The 21072-nt window shown below is 35.1% G+C and overlaps 2 protein-coding genes and 1 pseudogene across 3 annotated transcripts; 1 reads left to right on the top strand and 2 right to left on the bottom strand.

Moving 5' to 3' along the window:
* The first annotated feature begins 834 nt into the window (after positions 1 to 834).
* LOC140964255 (probable inactive ATP-dependent zinc metalloprotease FTSHI 4, chloroplastic) lies at positions 835 to 11306 on the top strand. Of its 2 annotated transcripts, none has more exons than XM_073423879.1 (17): positions 835 to 1227; positions 1797 to 2052; positions 2619 to 2997; positions 4065 to 4323; positions 5427 to 5558; positions 6137 to 6211; positions 6294 to 6419; positions 6562 to 6671; positions 6748 to 6826; positions 7352 to 7489; positions 7573 to 7684; positions 8664 to 8827; positions 8924 to 9029; positions 9120 to 9196; positions 9390 to 9533; positions 9725 to 9888; positions 10911 to 11306. In XM_073423879.1, the coding sequence occupies exons 1-16, from the start codon at positions 931 to 933 to the stop codon at positions 9866 to 9868; spliced, it is 2598 nt and encodes an 865-aa protein (XP_073279980.1). In that variant the 5' UTR covers positions 835 to 930; the 3' UTR covers positions 9869 to 9888; positions 10911 to 11306. The 2 variants fall into 2 exon arrangements, with proteins under 2 accessions (XP_073279980.1, XP_073279981.1); XM_073423880.1 differs by having other exon boundaries at positions 1086 to 1227; positions 1789 to 2052.
* On the bottom strand, positions 11048 to 13914 carry LOC140964584 (uncharacterized; annotated as a pseudogene).
* A 1926-nt stretch (positions 13915 to 15840) lies between these two features.
* Positions 15841 to 20247, bottom strand: LOC140963891 (chromatin assembly factor 1 subunit FAS2). Its single transcript, XM_073423371.1, has 12 exons — positions 19913 to 20247; positions 19682 to 19793; positions 18930 to 18956; positions 18763 to 18835; positions 18434 to 18537; positions 18140 to 18351; positions 17940 to 18036; positions 17178 to 17250; positions 16738 to 16826; positions 16509 to 16647; positions 16334 to 16434; positions 15841 to 16213 (listed from the first exon to the last, which is right to left on the bottom strand). The coding sequence occupies exons 1-12, from the start codon at positions 20024 to 20026 to the stop codon at positions 15993 to 15995; spliced, it is 1362 nt and encodes a 453-aa protein (XP_073279472.1). The 5' UTR covers positions 20027 to 20247; the 3' UTR covers positions 15841 to 15992.
* Positions 20248 to 21072: the final 825 nt, after the last annotated feature.

Genomic DNA, 21072 nt, shown 5'->3' on the forward strand with positions numbered 1-21072 from the left:
GGGGCTATTTTTAATAGTGTATATTTTCTATGCAAAGGTGTTTATATATTTCCTTTGAAAAGTACTTATTGAGAGGTGTGGTTTAAAACATGGAATGGGTGCACATGTGACATGTCCTAAGATCACTTTTAACCATGACCCAACCCGAAATCATATCCGAAATCTGTTAAAATTTACAAAGTGTTGTGATATTTTCTCGGTGTTAGTTTCTTTATATGTATATATTCAACATAGACATCTTGATTATTTGAATTTTGGAATTTTATTCGACTTATGATTTATGTCACAAGAAAAACATTTAACTCGTCTTTGTCTTTTTTCTACTTTTCACAATATTTTTTTTTGAATTAGTTTTGCTAACAATCGTATAATTTTATTTTGAGTAGGTCTCTTGCATTGTGAGACGGTCTCACGAATTTTTATCTGTCAGACGAGTCGATTTTACTGAGATTCACAATAAAAAATAATACTCTTAGCATAAAAAGTAATAATTTTTCATGGATGACCCAAATAAGATATCTGTCTCGCAAAATACGACCCGTGAGACCGTCTTACACAAGTTTTTGTCTTTTATTTTATTTAAAAAATGAACGACCGAAGACATTAAGCAATGTATATTTTATAAAATTGTAAAAAAAATGGATCGGCTGAAGGGGCATTAAACCGTCGAGGAAGGATACGGTTTATGGTCGGTCGTTTTGAACCCGGGTTATGAATAGATTGGGTCAGGATCCGCTCCATTAAGAATATCCAATATATGGAAGAATTGTTATCTAAAAATCGCCTTTCGATGACACGATTTTAACCGTTGCCGCCTAATGGACGGCTAAAGTCATGAAGCCGTAATTGATACAAATGGTCAGAGGTTTATGCTCACTGAAGAGGAAGATAGGGAGATGAGATAATTACGTGACTCCTCGAGGAAGAAAAATGATTCTACCCAGTACTTCGAACGCTGTGTCGGATTCTCAATCAGTATCCATTGGTCTCGCGCTAAGATCCTTGTGCTCCTGCCCTTATTCTAAAACCCTACTCGCCCTGAATGTCAGACATCCTAAATTCTCGCGTTTGAGACACTCTTATGCTACGAATTTTCTGTTCAAATCACGAATTAAAGGACTGTGCATTGATGTTAAAAGAGTTAGAATCAAGTTTTGCAAAGCTTCTTTAAGTAACGATTCAAACATGATAGAGGGGGACGCTGATTCGGCGCAGCAGCTATTCGAGGTGGGCTTAATCTGAATTCACCACATTGTAACATGTATCCTGCACTTTTCCCAAGGATAAAAAGTAAAAACGACTCTTTTTGGAAGCTGACCTATAGATAAGAAACGCTGGAGAACTTACAGAATTCTTTCTTTGGGTCTTATAAGTAGAACTATATTTGTGTTCTACTACTTTTTTTAAAAAGATAGAATATGATGCCTTTGTATTATTATTTTCGTTGCCACCTGCAGCTTAATAGAATTTTGGATAATAGCACGGTAGGAACGATAATCTCGAAATTTTTTTTGTTAAACACACTTTTTACTCATGCTTTTTACCTCCGGGCATGTTAGTTTCTTGCATTTCTGAGTTATCTGACCAGAATCTAGAGAACCCTCAACATCATCATCATAATTATTTTTAATTAGTGAACAAGTATTGGTGTTTCCAGTCGCATGTTGGTTTCTTCTATTTGGAAGCTACCAGATATATCACTCGAGTCCTAAGCCATAATTTTCTGTTCACTTTCTTTAAAAGTTTTTGAGAGGAATGACTGTCTGAATTCATAAATTGTTGATGGAGACTGCCAGAATTTGAAGGAAGCTGAGAGAGAACGAATAAGTAAGTTAGAAGAATTTGAAAGAAAAGCCAATGTTCAGTTGGAGAGGCAGCTTGTGATGGCTTCAGAGTGGAGCAGAGCCCTCTTAGCAGTGAGGGGAAAGTTGAAAGGAACAGAGTGGGACCCTGAGAGTTCTCACGTCATAGAATATAGTGACTTCAAGAGACTTCTTGATGCAAATGCTGTACAATTTATGGAGTACTCTAATTATGGTCAGACAGTATCAGGTCAGAGAGTTCTTTCTGGTTTTCTTAAGATATGTTTCGTGTGTTATCCTTAATACAAAGTGGACCACAGAAATTGAAGTTGTGCAATGTATTATTTGAGTAACGAATTGGTAAGCTGGTGTAAGTTTTTTGCGAAGTTGACTCTAAATCATGTTTGTTGACATGTTAAAATTTAGCTTTTATTTTGAATTTTCTAATGTTGAAATATGATTGAGATTGTGCGTGCTTGTACTAGAGAAGTAACATTTCGATGATTGAGATTGTGTACTCGGACTAGAGAAGTAATATTTCTTCTTCAACAACGCAAGACAAAAAATGGTTGATAGTGCTGTCATAAAATGGAAACAAGAAAACTTGTAGTCTCTTTATAATTTATGTCGTGCTGGATTTGTGGATTGGTTGCTGCATTTCAATGTTGCACTTTTGCATTTATTGACTCGGATAGGGGCGGGACTTGTCTGTTTCTGGTTTAATTTGGAACCCATGTTGGTAACAATTGCAAATTATTACTTAAAGTATGTTCCAATCATTTTTTTAATTGTCCTTTTTTCCGGTTACGTGCACAGTGATTCTACCATATTATAAAGACGGAAAGACTGATGGCCCAGAGGGTGGTAGAAAAAAAGAAATTGTTTTCCGGCGCCATGTGGTCAACCGTATGCCAAGTGACTGTTGGAATGATGTTTGGCGAAAGTTGCATCAACAGCTTGTAAATGTTGACGTCCTTAATGTGAATACTGTTCCTGCTGAAGTTTATTCCACTGTTGCCACAGCAGTTGTGTGGTCTATGAGGCTCGCACTTTCTGTTGCTCTTTATGTCTGGATTGATAATATGATGAGACCAATATATGCAAAATTAATTCCTTGTGATCTTGGTGATCCTCCTAAAAAGATGACATCGCAGCCAATCAAGAGCCGTGCCCTTGGGTCGTTAGGGAAGAGCAGGTGAGTCGAGCTGTATGTATATATATATTTCAATTCTTTCCACTTAATCCAAATGATAAGCATTTTTCTAAGAAAGTTATAGGCATTCCCTCACAATTATGATTTATTATTTGATATAAATTATCATTGAGGGATTGGAATTTTTATGTTTGTTGATTTGAGCAGGACTTTGTCTTTCCTTTTTTGTTATTATGCGGATCACTTGTCTACTTTCTGTAATTAATTTCTTTTAATTAATTAATTTATCATAGTTTCCCATTAAAAAATTATCAAATAATGTCGAGGTTAATCTATATCTTATAATTTAATATGCAATCCTCAGACTATTTTCTTTCGAAGAACTTGGTACTAATGGGAAATGGGAACGAACTACCCATGTGTCAATGTCCTTGAGTATTCTTATATGACTGAGTGTAAGCCAATTCTCTTAATGTCCTTTTTTATCAGGATAATTTTATTTGCCTAAAAAATTTGTAGTGATACGCTAACAAAGACAAGCAGTTACTGTTTCTTGCATGACCAAAGTCGAAGATATTGGTCTTGAACAAGTCTCTTGAACTTTCTGTTAAACTTTTCCATTGAAGTTTTAATATCATTGCATCTACGACTATAATAGTCCAATATGACTTGGCAAACCAACCTGATTGTCTTTTTAATGATTCTGCTTCAGTTCTAGTATTCACATTTTTGCAAATTTACATAAGTATAGTTGTATTATGCTTGCACAGGAAAAATCTTCGAGGTTCATGATACAACTTGTTATCGAGCCAAATATTAGATTTCATTCTGATTCTATTTTATCATTGTTTAGAGAGTAATTCATGTGATTCAATACCAATATTTTTCCTCCGGTTTTAAATTGATTTTTATTGAAGACAATAAACCCTTCACGGCAAGTTTCCATGCATACTACACTATAGTAACTTATTATGTTTTCAATGAGGCTATTTTTCAAAATTAAGGTATGTACATATGGCTGAATTTACTGAATGGGCAATATAAATTTAAGTTTATTTGGTAGCCAACTCGTAATTATATTTGGTCTCTTTTTGTCACTTTCATGTCAGGGCAAAGTTCATATCAGCCGAAGAAAAAACAGGTGTTACCTTTGATGATTTTGCTGGCCAAGAATATATTAAGAGGGAGCTACAAGAGATTGTACGGATTCTAAAGAATGACGAGGAGTTCCAAAATAAAGGAATCTATTGCCCCAAAGGCGTGCTTCTTCATGGTCCTCCTGGAACTGGTAAAACACTTTTGGCGAAAGCTATAGCTGGCGAGGCAGGTCTTCCATTTTTTGCAGCCAATGGCACTGATTTTGTTGAGGTTAGGTTTTTTTTTTCCTAAAAAAAAAAACTTCTGCAGTCCATTTCCATCTTATTAATAAGATTATTCTGGGAATTGATCTCATAGCAAGTTAGGAAAAACATTGAAACTGCTTTTGTCTAATGTTGACTAGGTGGCCAGGTACTGACACAGTTGCCTAACTTTATACTGATAGTGCATTTGAGTCATCCACATATAACTAAGTGAGCGTTATTTATATTATTAATAAATATCCTTTTATTTCAATAATCAAAGAATGTGAGGCTTTGAATTTTCTACTAAAATTCCCTAAATGGTGGAGTTCTTTGGTGGATTTTAGTACCTAATGTGTAATGACCCTTTTTCGATGGAGTTACATTGTGCATGCAAGGTAATGTGCTGGTGGATGTATGCTCGATTTTGGAAATTGATATTCCATTGTTGTTGATGTTTCTAGGTAGTAGGATGATAGGAGGATGCTAGAAATTTTGGAAATATCTGGAACTTGAAGTCTCTTCTCTTTTTTTATTTTATTTTGCTCATCTTTTTCAAGATTGTATTCCTCTTACACTTATGGACGCCGAAATAAATTTTTGTGCTGGTTTGGTTATTGACTATGCGATTGAGGCATTGTTTGGTTTGAAGGTAGGCAGGGTTGATATTTTAATCCTGATCCATCCATTGCGTTGGTCAGTCCTTTCCCATGATCATTATTTCTCCACATTATTAAATCCTTGTACCTATTCACTCCCCATCTTTTGTAGAAGTCCATTGAAGCTATGGAATTATGGGCCGTCCATGTAGCAAGCTGGATAGTTCTTTGATACATATAATAACTAGTTTTTATTTTCTTTGTTTTTATTTTATTTTTCCGGTGAGTCAATGACATCAAAAGTGACCATATGCTACTTGTCATGTGAGCAATAAATCCTCAAATTCAGCATATGTTTTTTTGGAGTGTAGAGGTATGATTTTTTTTTTATGTTAGGGGGATATTTGGTGTTATTATTTGTGATAAGAATCAATCATAGATCTAGACGATTGTACATGTGTGACTTTGAAGGAATTGTGGTGTTCTAAAATAAGTTTTATCAACCAAATTAAGTTTTTGTTATTTTTTCCAGATGTTTGTTGGCGTGGCTGCCTCTCGTGTGAAAGACCTGTTTGCCAGTGCCAGATCATTTGCTCCTTCCATCATTTTTATCGATGAGATAGATGCAATCGGTAGCAAGCGTGGAGGACCTGATATTGGTGGGGTATGGCTATTTTATCTTATATTGTCCGTGAGCAAATTTGTGTTCTTTTTCTGACTTCTCTTTCTACAGGGCGAAAAAATTGAACGACTGATACTTGTAGGTTCATGATGTACTCATATACGTTTTGAGTCCACTAACTTGGTGACATAACTAATTCTAACTATTTTTTCTGAGGAGAAGTCGTACTAATTCTTTATCATGAAGATATCATTGATTAGTTGAAATGTTCTTCAGATACTTGTCAAAATGGAATGCGATTCTGGCGAATCAATAACCATTTATGATCAATACAGTAGAACTACATTTTCTTGACATATTCCGAATATCTATTTTCACAAAAATATATCCAATTTAAGTGCAAGTCTCATGATCTCATCAATCCAGAGTTCTCTATTAATTATGCAAAGAAAGCCAATTGAAGAGAAATTAGATGTCAACTTAACAAGTTTACTTTCAGAGTTTACTAGTATATTATTGTGGTTCATCTTGTATTGACAAGTGGAATAATTTCTTTTATCAACTAAATATCTCCTTGCTAGTCTTAAGACATGTACTTTTGCATCTATTTGACATACTAGGGTGGTGCTGAGAGAGAACAAGGATTACTACAAATACTTACTGAAATGGATGGGTTTAAAGTATCAACATCACAGGTTGACTTTAGATTAATATGTTGTCTCTCTTTAAGGATGATTGTAATTTCCAGGGTTGACTTGAGAAGATTATGTTTATCAGGTGTTGGTTATTGGTGCAACCAATAGACTGGATATTCTTGATCCTGCCCTTTTAAGAAAAGGCCGCTTTGACAAGATTATTCGTGTTGGATTGCCATCAAAAGATGGTAGAATGGCCATACTGAAGGTATGCTTAAGTTATTCAGTAGCTTACATTTGAGCTCAATAAAGCTAGAGATATATGATATCCACAAAAGGAATATCTTTGTTTTGTTTTGTTTTGTTTTGTTTTGTTTTCCTTCTGGCAGTTTTCATTTCTGACATGATAGGTTCATGCTCGAAATAAATATTTTCGATCAGAGGAAGAGAAAGAGACTCTACTGAAAGAAATCTCTGAGCTGGCAGAGGATTATACCGGAGCAGAGTTGCAAAATATACTGTAAATAAACCTTAAAAACTTCAGTCTTACTTAGCTATTCATTGTGACGAGCAAGCTGATGATATAAACTTGACAGGAACGAAGCTGGAATTTTGACTGCTAGAAAGGACTTAGATTACATAGGGCGAGAAGAACTTCTCGAGGCCTTAAAGCGGGTGATCTTTTAAAGTTCATAGAAATGCAGAATTTTTACCTTTTTATGTTGTTTGAACATTGTGCATAATTACTTTGGTAATATTTATTATAATCTCCCAATGCGTGCATCTAGGCTTAAGGCTTAATCCTTGCAGCTTGAGCAAGCTAAGGTGCAGCCTTTTGATGAATTGCATGCTTTAACAATTAAGCCCCATTTTTGGTTCGCCTTTACCGCGCAGGTGCCTTTTAGGTGTACTTAGTGATAATAAAAAAAACAAAAGAAAAGTAAGATAATAATAAATCATCTCTCGTTGAAACTAATAACTATTTATTTATTATAGTTTAATAGGTTGTACAGTAAATAATTGATCATATGTGATGAAACTCTCTTCAGATTTAAAAATGATAGCATATCAACCCTTTGGTTGCTTTAATTGAATAAAGTATACATCGCTGCGTTGCATATAGGCTATATGATACTAATGCATATTAGTATGTCTAACAATTCTAATTACTATTACTGTGATGTTAATTAAATCTTATAGCAAATGGGAACTTTTGAAACTGGCCAAGAAGATAGCACAGAAGTTCCTGAAGAGTTAAAATTGAGATTGGCATATCGAGAGGCAGCTGTTGCTGTTCTTGCATGTTACATTCCGGATCCCTTTCGTCCCTTCACTGATGTATGTTGTATCAGATCAAATGTGTGTATTTATTCCATTTGTGATTATGATTGAGTTTGATATCTTACTTGGTCATTTTTCAGACGGATATTAATTCCATACGCAGTCAGCCAAACATGCGATACAGGGAGAAATTAGGAAGGGTATTCAAGAGAAAAGCAGATTATGTGAACTCTATAGTCTACGCTTGTGCTCGTGAGTTTCACAAATCATATTGAAATGCATAACTTAAAAAATTATTTTTGGTGGCTCGAAAGATACTTGCCTGTATTTTGTGACTCAAAAGATAACTGCCAAAATATACTTTTGGTGAGTAGTATGATCAGTGGCAAGAGGGTGAGTGTTGAATGGGTGCAATAGATCAAGCATGGATGTGTACTACGAGTTGTATGTTGACTGGTGCGATAGCTTTGGAGTATATCATTGTGTTGTGTAGAACTCTTCAACATTGTAATTTAGATGTCATGATTTCCTGATGAGTCTTTCCCTCAAATTAGAATTAGGTTCCCGCTGTATTTTTTAGGCAATCTCTTGGACTGCTGCATTTAGCCCATGGAGCTTACTCTTTCTTGAGAAACTGCAGAAAATATTTTTGGTATAATAAATTATGGTATTAATCTTGTGCAGAATCATGTTTTTCACCAAATATTTGTTTTCTTATGTATTAATGAAATATGTGTTCAAATACATGGTTTTTGGCATACATCTTGTCTCAATTAGTGCTTCTTTTTACTTTATAAATTGTGCCTATCTTAGTCAGATTGTCTATTTTATGGAATGGAATATTAGGACTGATTGGTTTTAGTGAAAGGAAAGCTATGTTGTGTTCTTGCCCTAATATAACCCTTCAATATAGCATATAATCCCTATGTTTTAATTTGATCAAAATGATCAAAATTTGAATATTGATGTTCTACCAATGGCTGAAATATGTTCAAATACTTGTAACATGGGTTCCATTAATGCTGGCCTTACCTGGCTTTTGTGAATCTGATTGATGTTTACTGAAATATATTATAAACCATTGCAGTATCAGATTTACTATTTTCTTCACGGTCTAGAATCCAAATTTTATCTTTTGTATGAATAAAGTTTCATAGTGCTTCCCAACAGAACAAAAAATATTTAAAATAATATATATTCTTTTCATGGGACTGATGTCTTGAATATTTAGCCAGAGTAATTGAAGAAGAGATATTTGGAGTTGACAATCTATGCTGGATTTCTTCCAAGGCAACACTGGAAGCTTCCAGACTTGCAGAATTCTTAATTCTGCAAACTGGAATGACTGCTTTCGGCAAGTCCTGTTACAAATATCAAAATGATCTCGTGCCTAATGTAAGGATACAGTGATGCAATTTTAAGCATGAAATTTGATTTTATTTCATCAATTGTTTGTGGGTATAGTAAATTTATTGTAATCATGATTGGCAGCTCGCTGCCAAACTTGAAGCACTCAGAGATGAGTATATGCGTTTTGCTGTGGAAAAGTGTGCATGTGTTCTACGAGAGTACCGTCCTGCTGTAGAGAACATAACAGGTTTACCACCCTTCGCATTTTTCATCAACCTACCTTTATTTTGTTACTCTCCAATGTTTTACTGCATGCTGATTAGTTGTCCACAAGCAGATGTTCTACTTGCAGAAGGAGAGATAAAAGCAGATGAAATTTGGGACATTTATAACAACTCGCCCCAAATACCTCAGGTATATTCTGAACTTAGCTTCCAAAACAAGGTTTGTCTTGGGTAAGGAGTTCTGAGCTTCAATTGATGGCTGTGGTCATTAGTCATTAGTCATTACTAGGAGGAACACGTTCCATCAATGGGAAATTAATAGTTGATCTTGCAAATTTGTACCATCTTCAAGACTTTTGAAATGATAATTTCCTGTATCTCAGCCTGCTGTGAGGGAAGTTGATGAATATGGAGCCATTATATATGCCGGACGTTGGGGACTTCATGGTGTTTCACTTCCTGGGAGGGTAACTTTTGCACCTGGAAATGTGGGATTCGCTACTTTTGGTGCACCTCGTCCTATGGAGGTATGTGCCAAAGACAACTTCTGTTGCTTCCTTCCTTCAGGGTCATTGAATGGCAAAACACGGTTGAGGGCATGAAAGGGGATGGAGTGAGAGAAGGAATAAGTGATTTTTAGTTTCCGATTGTAATGGTCCCATCATATAATTTTATTTTCTTGTGGCCCATAAATCATAAGTTTTGTGTCTTCATGCAGACTCAAATCATAAGTGATGACACATGGAATTTGATCGATGGAATATGGGATAAAAGAGTTCAAGAAATGAGAACCGAGGCTACTATTGAAATTGAAGAGGATAAAGAAAAACCACAACTTCTAATGTCCGGCCATCTCCTATAGGATTCAGTGTAGCATATATGGTAAATTCATTCTTTTTCCGACAAAAGAATTTTTCGTTGTTAAGTTCCCTTCCTCTGCAAGTGATACGTTATGCTTACTAGTCATCTTGTTTTCTATCGGTCCTCTGCGGATTTCTTTTTCTGGCTAACATGTTACATGGGGATTGTCAGCTAAGCGTACTGCCAGTTGTTAAGATCTCTTCCTGGAGACGAGATACACTATGCTTATTCTTATTCTTATTGTATGCTATTTGCCCTCTGTGGATTTATTGTGCTGGCTCACATGTAAATGGGAGCTTGTTAGCTTCCCATATCTGCATCCAACACAAATTTCAGCGTTTTCTCATGCAGTTAAGATCAGTTATGTTCTCAATTTAAAGAGTAATGAATCCCTTAAATTAGAAAAGGTATTACAGGCAAGTTAATACCTCGTTACCCATGATCTTACTGATTTTTTTGTCATTTATCAGCAATCCTCCGTCAGAATTGTTAGGAAAATTATACCAGAGATGAATAGATATGAGTTAAAGCATTGAACTTTTTGGGATCTGCAGAATTAGTGAAAGCTGATTTCAAGAAAAACACAATGACTTGATATTTAAGCTTAAGTTAGTTTTTATCATTATTTTATGGGATTCCAATCAAGGAGTTAATAACAGTTTCTTATACAACTCGTCTTCTCGTAAACATTGTTCTGATTTGGTAAGTTTGTCTTGAGGTAGTCTTGAAACAAGAATAAATATTTTTATCTACTGTCGCAAGCATAAATTTGTGAATATTTCCCACCATGGTTTAATTATTGTGTGTACGTTAAAAGTAAACTCATGAGCTAAATATCCTGGTTCATTGATAATAATATCTACTGTGTAAAAATTACTCTAAAATCTAAATGGCACAAAATCAACGTCACTCCCTTCTGGTATACTTCTCTGTGGTGGGAATTTTGGAAGAAGGCTGGCTATCTGCTTTGCAGCTTCCAAGTAGATGGTATATCTATATATCACATCATCTTTCATAATTGTTTGTTTTTTATTGCTTTCCAGGTTTAATGACTTGATCAGGCTGGCCAAAGACAAGCCGCTACCTGTGTTGTTATGGAAAGTACATTTTTCTTGAAAATCCAAGTTCCGGTTCTCCAGTTGAAATGATACAGAGGCAAGAATCTTTGCCCGTAAGCAGATAGGAATTCGATTGCTGCCAGAATGAATTCAAATTCTTCTTGGGACATGTAGTAAGGGAAGCTCACTCGTGTCCATCCAGGTTTAATTCCTACGTAACCCTGTGATCAAATTTTTAGCAAAATTTGTAGCAAATTATCTATAGCGAACTTATTTAATTCCATTGTTATTGTTAAAAGGAGTTCAAATTTCAAAAAATAATTTTTACCATGACATTAGAACCATTCAAGAACTCTGAAATGCGAGACTTCATTTATTTCATTTTGTGCTGGGCATTTTATTTGTTATCTAATACCCAACTGATGAGAAAGTGTATCTGTCCGTATGTTAGTTCCGGACATGTAAAACCCGATATTCGGCTTATGTACGATGTGTGAGGTGTTTGTATTTTGGAACCCCATGCCGTGCTATGATTAATGATTTTTGGTGTGAATATTGACAATGTTGTGTTCAAATTTCCATGCCCATATCTGTCACATATACAGGAATAACTTGAAATGAGGACTGACCTTTTTTATGAGTGATCTGATACCTAACGAATGAGACTTGTCAATGTTGAGCAACCTATGTCCATACGCCCGGCGCAAACACAACCTCCACGAGCCTGGATGCCAAATATATCGTTCAACAGTTTGGCTACAGAAGATCCATGCAACGGCTTACCTCTTGTGACTGGCTTACCTCTTGTGAGTCCCCACAAATCCAGCCCTGTTTTCTTATCTTGACTCAATACCGTGTCGTCTTCTGAATGCGTAGTAGAATATATCAAGAAAGACAATATGGCTTGTCTTTTGGAGGTGGTGTTTCCTAAAACACATATGTTTGGGTTGGGGAGAAATCTTTCCAAAGCTCTTCTTATGTATATATCCTCAAACCACTCAATGTGTTTGTGCCCAACCCATTCCTTTATCCAGAAAGCTAACGCCGCTCTTATTTTCTGAATGATTTGTGGGGTTCCTGCGTCTTCCCTTTCTTCTATCTTCTCCACATATAAGGTGTCCTGAATTTTCTTGGAATTAGTATTGTTACCCAAGATTCATTTCACTCGGAGGAAGTGCAAATCTGGATGATTATTGGAAAACTAAATTTTACACCATCGATCATGAAAATATATGAGCACCTAATTTAATAGAATTGACAATGAGAAATCGGACAAGAGTTAGCCGCATACCTCCCAGATCTGTGGGGTTGTTTATTTTAATACATCAATGTCAAAGGCTAATTTTTATTTAGTTAAGTTTTGGAATACTTTAAAAACGACAAATTCAATGCGATCCAGTCAGTATAAAAGATTGTGTTTGTCCTACTTGAATAATTATTAGTTAGGACAAAAGTCTATGTATGTACCACCGTCATTCACAAAATTAACAGTTCCGCCGCCACAAGTTGACGGAGCTGCAGTGCCTAGCTGGTAAAGGGCTTTCTTCATCAACAATATACCCGGCGATCCTGGACCTCCGAAGAACTTATGTGTACTTAGATAAACGGCGTCGTACCCATCATCTTCTCCTGATCTCATGTCAATCTCTACATAAGGACCACTGTGAATTCAAAAATTAATCATATAAAACAATTCAAATGCCATATATATATATATATAATGAAGAATTATTATTATTGGAAAAAAGTATCAGTGTTAATTCTTTTATTTACGTCCCTTTGGTTAGCTAGTTTGATGGTTTGTAAGATATTTTAATACAGGATCAAAATCAAAATTTGAAAATATTATCATATCCTTTATATTTTTGAAAAATTCTTGCGTGGATAAACAATGCAAAATATGACCTTTGAAGAGAATTGACGTGTCTCCATTTCAAACACGTGAAGAGAAAAATACCATTAAATATATATCAACTGTAAAACTCATTTTCACCTCGCCGCGAAATCAAAGCAAGCAAACCCTCCAAACTGGTGAAGAAGACGAGCTATCCCACGGCTGTCGGAGCAAATCCCGGTGACATTGCTGCAAGCCGAGAAAGAACCAAGAATCGGCCGGTTCTGAGATTTATACAGCTCAAGTTTTTGCCTCAAATCCTCCATGTGGATTGAGCCGGTGCGGTCATCAAGGCCGATCTCCACCACCTCTGCCAGGCTCTGACGCCACGACAGTATGTTGGAGTGGTGCTCATACGGCCCTATGAAGACCACCCACCTTTCTTCGTTACTCAAGATATTCAATACTCTCTCTCTCCAGAATAGATGAGACTGCAATTCCCATAAGTACTTCTTGCAGTCTTTTAATCGCCGCGGTTGATCCCGACCCACAAAACATAATCGCATCATCTTCTCCACCACCCAGGCTTTTCTTGACATACTTTGTTGCTTCGTTCACCGCTTTTGTCGTATGTTCCCCTACGTAACTGTCACTCGTGTGAGTATTGCCTTAATAATCATATCATATATAATTTTTAGCGCCAATATATATATATATATATATATATGACATGTGAGGTAGACAATAAGCGACAACGATTTAGAGCTAATTAAGAATATAAAATCATGGAGCAACGAAGTTTCGAAAATATCATCTACCCACTGATCATGATCTATAACTACCAAACTTCGAGGTGGAACGATAATAGATAAAATCGCAAAAAATATGAATTAAAAGAAGAACCTGACATGCATGTATCAAAATGAATGTAATAAAACTCTCAGTATTCCACATACCATAGAAAGGAAGTAAATTGGATGCTATGTAATCCTCAACATATTGGAGGGATCGACCAGAGGCCGTGTGATCAGCGTACGTGAGGCGTCGTCTTCCAAAAGGGGTGTCGAAAAATGAGTCGCTGCCAATGATTTGAGATCTTAGCCAACATAGTTTCTTGTCTATGGGGGCACTTCTCGGTACAAGGTTTTGAAGCATTGAACCAATCCAATGACTTGAATCCTGATCGTCATAAAAAACTTTTCTTTGGGTTGAATCTGAGTTAACGTTGGAGTAGCCTTCTTTATATATATATATATATATATATCAACAAATGGTATTTGACTCGACCCCTCAGTTTTACCAAAAAAAAATATTGAAATTGATTTATTTATTCTTTATTTATTTTTATTGGCGACTTTTGATCTCCGAGTAGAAGAACATGGAGGGTCAGATATTTCTGCAAATTACAAACAATAATATTTTATATTATTTTTATTTTTAGGGTATTATATCATATTGCATGATCAAATAAATATTTGGGTGATCAGAGTTGTTGATCGGATCATAATAGACACAATGAGTGAAATCGTGGTCTCATAGCAATCCACGATATGTATCAAAGAAAAAATATGAGCTAGATATGAACGTAGCATCTCTCAAATATCATCAAATTATGATACTTCTACCATGTCAGTAAATAATAAACCAAACATAACCTAAAGAACAATATCTAGTTTGAGAGGATATAACAATAATTTATTACTACTTTATACAAAGAATTCAATTGATGACATAATTTATGTTAATTCATTGACTCGCGAAATCGTGTTACATAAGTTTTTATATTATTTATATTTAGATCTCACATTCACATTCGTATTTTAGATTAAATTTGAGAATTTTGTTCTCTAAAATACGAGCTGACTGAATGAATATTCTCTGCGTCGAACTCAATGAACAATGGACACGTTGTGCAAGTTCACAAAAAATCCAAAGGCTACATTAACCACACGAGGCCACGAGATATAAATGTATTCTGCCAAATCCAATAAATAATATTTGAAGGGACCATACTCCCTACACCTAGTAGACTAAAAAACATGTGATCAGGAATTGTGGCTCTTTAATTTTATCAAACCAATAAAATCGGGACAACTCAATATTTAAGTCCCTTACTTAATCTCATTGAGGAAAATTTTGAATTTTACTTAGGAATGTTCCTTCAATGTTTTACTTTGAAATTGTCTCATTTGGTTAATGGAGGATCTTTTTGCCACGTTTATTGAAATGTCAATGGAAAGAAATTAAGTGCTAAGGATGATTTTTTTTGGTGATGTTCTGACCAGACCCATGACTTGTTTTCGGTCAAAGCAACTAGTCCGATCTGGTTTTGAAAACACCGATTTTTCCTACATATATCCTATACATATTCCAAAAAAAATTTTATTTTGTGTTCTCGGTTTCTTAATATATTGTTCATCAATTTTTTTAAAATGTAATTTCACCGCGCAAACTACATAATAAAATGTAAATACAGTTATCTAGATATGACACCACAAGAAACCACCGAAAATGAAAAGCAAACATGGCAATTTTTCCAACCAAGAAATGGCATAGAGCTCATCATATTGGATTGGGACCTTGGATCATTATTAAGATTGGTAGATCGGGCTTACAGCAAGAAAGGTGTATATGGAATTTAGAATTTCATTTTTTTTCACGTGACCTAAGTTAGTATTTCATTTTTACATAATATTTCCTAGTTTAGTCCTTCAATTAACAACAAGGTTAAAACATACATAAAATAAAAAAGTGACTCATAATAAACATTCCAACCAGTCTAAGTCTCTAAAATTCTCCAGAAAGGTTAAAGAAAAAGACATATTTCAGTTAAACTAGCTAGTTATTTCCACTCTAAATAATTGAACAAAGAAAAAAAACGAAAATTTTGGTTTTTTTTTTTTTTTAACCCTATAGTTAATAGGAGACTAAAGCGAACAAAATACGTGAAATTTTTGAAAATTTTAAAAATAAAAGACTAAATCAAGAAAATTACAATAAAATGGATAATTAAATTAGGAATAGTACGTAAAATCAAGGACTAAATATGGATGATTGAAAAATGAGAGACCGGCAAACGTAATTAAACGAGGGACTGAATAATTCCCATTTTCTTATGCTGATTATCACACAAAATACATTTTGCCTAGTACTCAACATTTGCACGTGTTTTGGCAATTTGGGAAGGGCCGATAATGCTCATGAAATTTTACAGATGCGAGTTAATACCAAAGTCAATCAATGGCCATAGGCGTAATGCGCCTCTTGGCTGGTTTACATGGATTTGAAGGTATCATTGTTGTACTCGGTGAAGTGTGTTTCCCATCCTCACTCTTGTTCTCTCTTTGGGAATTCTCTATCCTTTCCATTCTATCGTCTAAAGAAACCTTGTCCTTATCATTGATTATGAGTTCCAGGACTGGTTCCACCTCAGTAACATCGGTTTGCTTTTCTTCTGCAGAATAAAATTAATATTAGTGCACTGGCATACTACTAGCAGAATAAAATTAATATTAGTGCACTGGCATACTTGTATCTAGCAGAATAGAGAAGACACAGGAAACAGGTGCAAAACCTGGTAAGGTGACAGGTGATCCAAGTTCTTGAGATTCAAATTCCAGGAGTGAGCAGTAACCGTCTTGAGAGGATAAGGCCAAATAATTACCAGTAGGAGACCTAGATTGACACAATTTTAGACTTTAGAAAGTGTGTTATTGAAGGATGTTGCTTAAATATGGAAAGAAAATTACCATGCAATGTCAGTTATGGCTGCATAATGAACCCCAGCTACAATTACTAGTGGTTGAATGCTTTCAGTGTCGTACAAGTACAAGGAATTCAAAGTGGCCACTGCAAAAATTAGGCGATAGGGGAGCTTGAAAAATGGAGCTGCAAATAAGACAAGGAGGTCTGGTATCAAGATATAGCAATGGTGTTATGCCAATCTTTCTAAATTGTGAAAATAGATAGGGTTATTACATGTTTTTGACCCCCGCAGTTTAAAAGTCATGGGGCAAAAACGTACTGCTACAACAGGTTTGCTGGCACCAGGGAGCATAACCGCAGGCCTGCTTTGAAAACAAGAAGAAATCAAACACCAAAGATTCAAATGAAGAACATAATTTCTAATCAGATGCAAGAACAGAGAGACGTTAGAATCTTAGCAAAGTATTTTGGAGCTACTCTTAGCAGTCTCCAGATTAGGAATATACATAATGGGCTAGTCAAAAGATAAGCTTGTGTTTGGATTTGGTTGATGGGTTTCAAATTACTCTATTTTGTGAGAATTTGAAATCCATTACATCTATGCATATACATGTTCAAAATGAGAGCGAAGAAATTTCAAATCAATTGAATTTAAAGTTATCCTTTCAAATACTTGAATCCCAATGCACCCTGATAAAATAAAGATTCCTTGCCTGGAAAGATCCTGCCTTGAAAAAGCATATGTTGTGTTGATTGGTTCAGAAGCAGGTGTGCTTTTGTAAGAACCTGAAGTATCGAAAAAAGGATGAGTAAACCATGTAACTGACAGCATCATTTTAGTACAAATGAAATCTCCATTAACTTTTAACATTGCATTCATGTAACAGACAGATCAAACTAAGACAGTCTGCTATTAGCCTTGGCTGTATATTTATTTTAAAAGCTAAAACTGAATATTGCCCATTCCTTTTATTGTGAAAAGGATTCCGTGAGACCGGAAAGATGAGTAATTATAACCATAAGGAACAACTGTATTCAACTGCACGGAATAGTTACTGATCCTTCGACGATAATTACTAGAAAACAATAAGACAGAGAAAGGATCTGAAGCCTTAAACCATCAAGGAGCCGTCCAACTATGTTATAACCAGGTTCATTTGGCATAAGGACCTTAACTCCTAGCAACCACAAAACTTTCATTGAACGTGTTTGGATATAGAAATAGTGACAGAACATTTACCACATACCACATGGCCACATATACATGGCTCCATTATTTCCAATTAATTTGAATGCTATCTATCTCTCCTATTTCTCATGGGAACAGATATCAATAAGCATATTATTTTACTATAAAATAGCAGCAATCAACAAAAGCTTGTGTGAAAAAAATGTAAATACAAGGCTAGACGAAGAACTGTTTTTTGAGCCAACAATATTGAACATAATGAGAATATATATACGTTGGGCTATACCTGCGGGCACAAGCAAAAATGATCCATCTGGTGACCAAGATAATCTTCGGAAGAAAGATGGAAGTGTCTCATCATGGAAAAGATGGCTTCTGGTAAACTGAAGTGGCAAATACGGTAAGAACGGTTACACAAGTGTCTCTGAGAGGAGGGGAGGGGTGGGGTGAGTGTGCAAAATACAACTAACGCTAGGTAACTAAAACCTTAGATTCTTCAGCTATTTGCGGTTCTGCCTTTGCAATCACATGCTGGCAAATATAATTTGTTTTCTCAACAGCTTTTGATTTAGATGGCTTGTTAATATAAATTCGACAAGTTCTATCTGAACTAAGAGATGCTGCATATTTCATTAATGGATCCCATGCTACACCTTGAACGTAGTGAAAATGTCCATCCAAAATATGGTGAACAGAACCTGTATACAAACCAATATCAATTTATAGCATAAAACTACATATTATCTGGCCTTAGAATTATACTTTATTTATTTATCTTGCCTTTTCTAGCGTCCCATATAATGCATGTATTATCAACTGATCCAGAAATGAGATGTGCACCATCATTTGACCACTGTAGATCTAATACATCCTTGCGGTGAAACCTGAAAGAAGCTTGTTAATCAATATAAGAAGAATATGTCAAACTTCATTATTGTTACTGCCCTCTGCCTTTTCAACATGTATAAATAGTAAATAATAAAAACAAAACTTTTGGTTCCATATAAATCAGGATGCACAGACTCAATATTGTAGAAACAACTATGTCAAGTGCTTACACCAATGAAATGAGGAATTCAGTGTACAAATGAAGTCATAAAAATGCTTACACCAATGACTTGAGGACCTTCCACACTTCACCAGCATCAGTAGAGTGTGATTTCCACAGAATCAGCTCTCCACCTACATAAAGATAGACTCAATTTATCATGACAACTTTTGCATTGAAAGAAGCATTTAGTAGGTAACCAGTCTACTTTGTAAAACCGTAACTAACCATCAGCGCCAGATGCGAGCTGCTCTCCTGCAATTTCAGAAGAAACTCATAATTCAATACAAGCACGATAGGAATTATATAGCTTGTAATTAATATTAGCCTCATAGTTGAACATTAAGGCATTCAAGCAGCAAAATATAAATGATTGTTTAAGCCTCAGCTATAATCAAAAAAGCAACAGCTGATATTTTCAAGGCTTGGTTAGATGAGCTCTCTTTCACTCCACTCCAACCATTTTCAGCCACATCTACAAATTCAAAAACAGAAAAAGAAACATTACTCCTCAACCACCCCGCTTTACTTTATTTAAGTTCAATCAACTCAAAGCACCATTAATTCTAGACAAATACTCTTCCTAAACAGAGAAGCTGATGGCACTTGCTTTGCTTGATAGTGTAATTGAGCCCAAAAACCTCAACTGGCACTTCTTGAGATTTGTATTCAACGGGTGCACTTCCACCACCCCATCCATATTTCTCAACTATCTCTTGCTCTACAGAGAGTCAACTTCAGCATTCTTATATGGGCAAGATCTAGATGTTTCTCTGTACCTATTTAAAAAAAAAATAATTCCCCTAGGAATGATAGGATAAATGCATAGGAGATTACATAACGTGCGTCTAGAAAATCTTAGACTAAATTATCACCCCATGAACCCAGTTAAAAGTGCACCAATTAGTAACATGCCAGTGGCATTATATCTATTATCACATACTTCATCCCTTAATAAAGAGCATACCGATGAAACTTACCTGAAGGCGAGAAGCGAAGTACATTCACAGCAGAATTGTGATGAGACAGACTGCTTTGATAAGTAACTTCAGGAGCTTTCTTTTGATCTTTGCCGGACATTGTTGCCCATAACTGCATATTTCACCACAGTACGACCCAATTTGGCAATTTTCAAAAAGTCATTCACTGAAAGCGGAAGAAAAACCATCCAATTTCCTCTAGTATCTAACTTAATGGGGAAAAAAAATCACCTTGATGTCGTAATCGGCGCCTCCTGTGGCGAGGATGCCAGAGTGCGGATGGAAATCGCAGGTGAGTACGGGCTTCGTATCGTGCCAATTGATTTGAACTGTTCCACCCTTCATTCTTTCTCTTAATATAATTATTTCACTAAAAAAATTTCCTCTTTTCCTTTGACAGATGAAATTAGGTTTAGAGCCGTGAATTTGGAAAAGAATCGGTCGGTGACGAAGAGAGTTGCGGGAATGAGCTTTGGCGGGAAACGGGGAACTGATCCTGTAGTCTACTGTGCGGTGGACCTATATTTCCTACAGCGACTCCCAATTCCAAAACATCGACATCCTCTTTGGGATATGGTTTTATTTGTAACCTTATCTATATTTTGATATTAAATTCTAATGATCAAGATGAGCTAATTTTTTTAAAAAAAAATTAATTAAATGAAAATTTTCGATTTAGATTACATAATATTTATAGTATTTACTCATGGATAAAATTAATATAGTCAAGAAAAAAAATTAATTAAATGAAAATTTTCGAATTAGATTACATAATATTTATAGTATTTACTCATGGATAAAATTAATATAGTCAAGAATACTTTTTTCCTTACGTACCCGGTGATTTAAGATTTTCACATATTAGTGTTTGTGACACCTACGTTGTGTGTGCACTAAATCTTATATTTTTTAGATAATGTTTTTAGTAAATTAAACATATATAATAAAAAAATTAAATTTTGGCCAATCGTTTGAATTTGCAAGAAGTAGATATAATTAAAAGGATTGATTATATATAATTACAAACAAACTCAAATAATTTTTTAAATTACATATCAATCCTCATGTTTGTATCAAATTTACATTTACACACCCGTGAATTTTAAAAATTATATATGTTTCACTTGGAACATACGTCAATCTTATAATAATTGCAAATGTAATTTATAAAATTATTTGAGTTTTTTTCCATTGTTGGGTTGTATAGATCCCAAACATTACCGTCTGTGAACTCATGATGGCCGCTGAAATCCATATATGTTTAGATTTGTGTAAACTTATGATATTTGTACACACAAGATGGGAAATTTGTAATGAATCTTCGGAAGCTTAACGCATTTAACAAATTAAGCTTCTTAGTTTGTGTTGTGTGAGAGGAAATTAAATATAAA

This window comes from Primulina huaijiensis, chromosome 18, assembly GCF_012295235.1.
Source record: "Primulina huaijiensis isolate GDHJ02 chromosome 18, ASM1229523v2, whole genome shotgun sequence".
NCBI classification, from domain to species: Eukaryota; Viridiplantae; Streptophyta; class Magnoliopsida; order Lamiales; family Gesneriaceae; genus Primulina; species Primulina huaijiensis.

Excerpts from the sequence above, each read along its gene's own strand:
- LOC140964255 (XM_073423879.1), top strand. The coding sequence starts at position 931 with ATGATTCTACCCAGTACTTCGAACGCTGTGTCGGATTCTCAATCAGTA. Across the intron at positions 2,053-2,618 it reads TTATGGTCAGACAGTATCAG|TGATTCTACCATATTATAAA; the intron begins GTCAGAGAGTTC and ends TTACGTGCACAG. Across the intron at positions 2,998-4,064 it reads GGGTCGTTAGGGAAGAGCAG|GGCAAAGTTCATATCAGCCG; the intron begins GTGAGTCGAGCT and ends CTTTCATGTCAG.
- LOC140963891 (XM_073423371.1), bottom strand. The coding sequence starts at position 20,026 with ATGAAGGGTGGAACAGTTCAAATCAATTGGCACGATACGAAGCCCGTA. Across the intron at positions 17,251-17,939 it reads ATTTTTGCTTGTGCCCGCAG|GTTCTTACAAAAGCACACCT; the intron begins GTATAGCCCAAC and ends TCGATACTTCAG. Across the intron at positions 16,827-17,177 it reads TCAAGGCAGGATCTTTCCAG|GCCTGCGGTTATGCTCCCTG; the intron begins GCAAGGAATCTT and ends TTTTCAAAGCAG.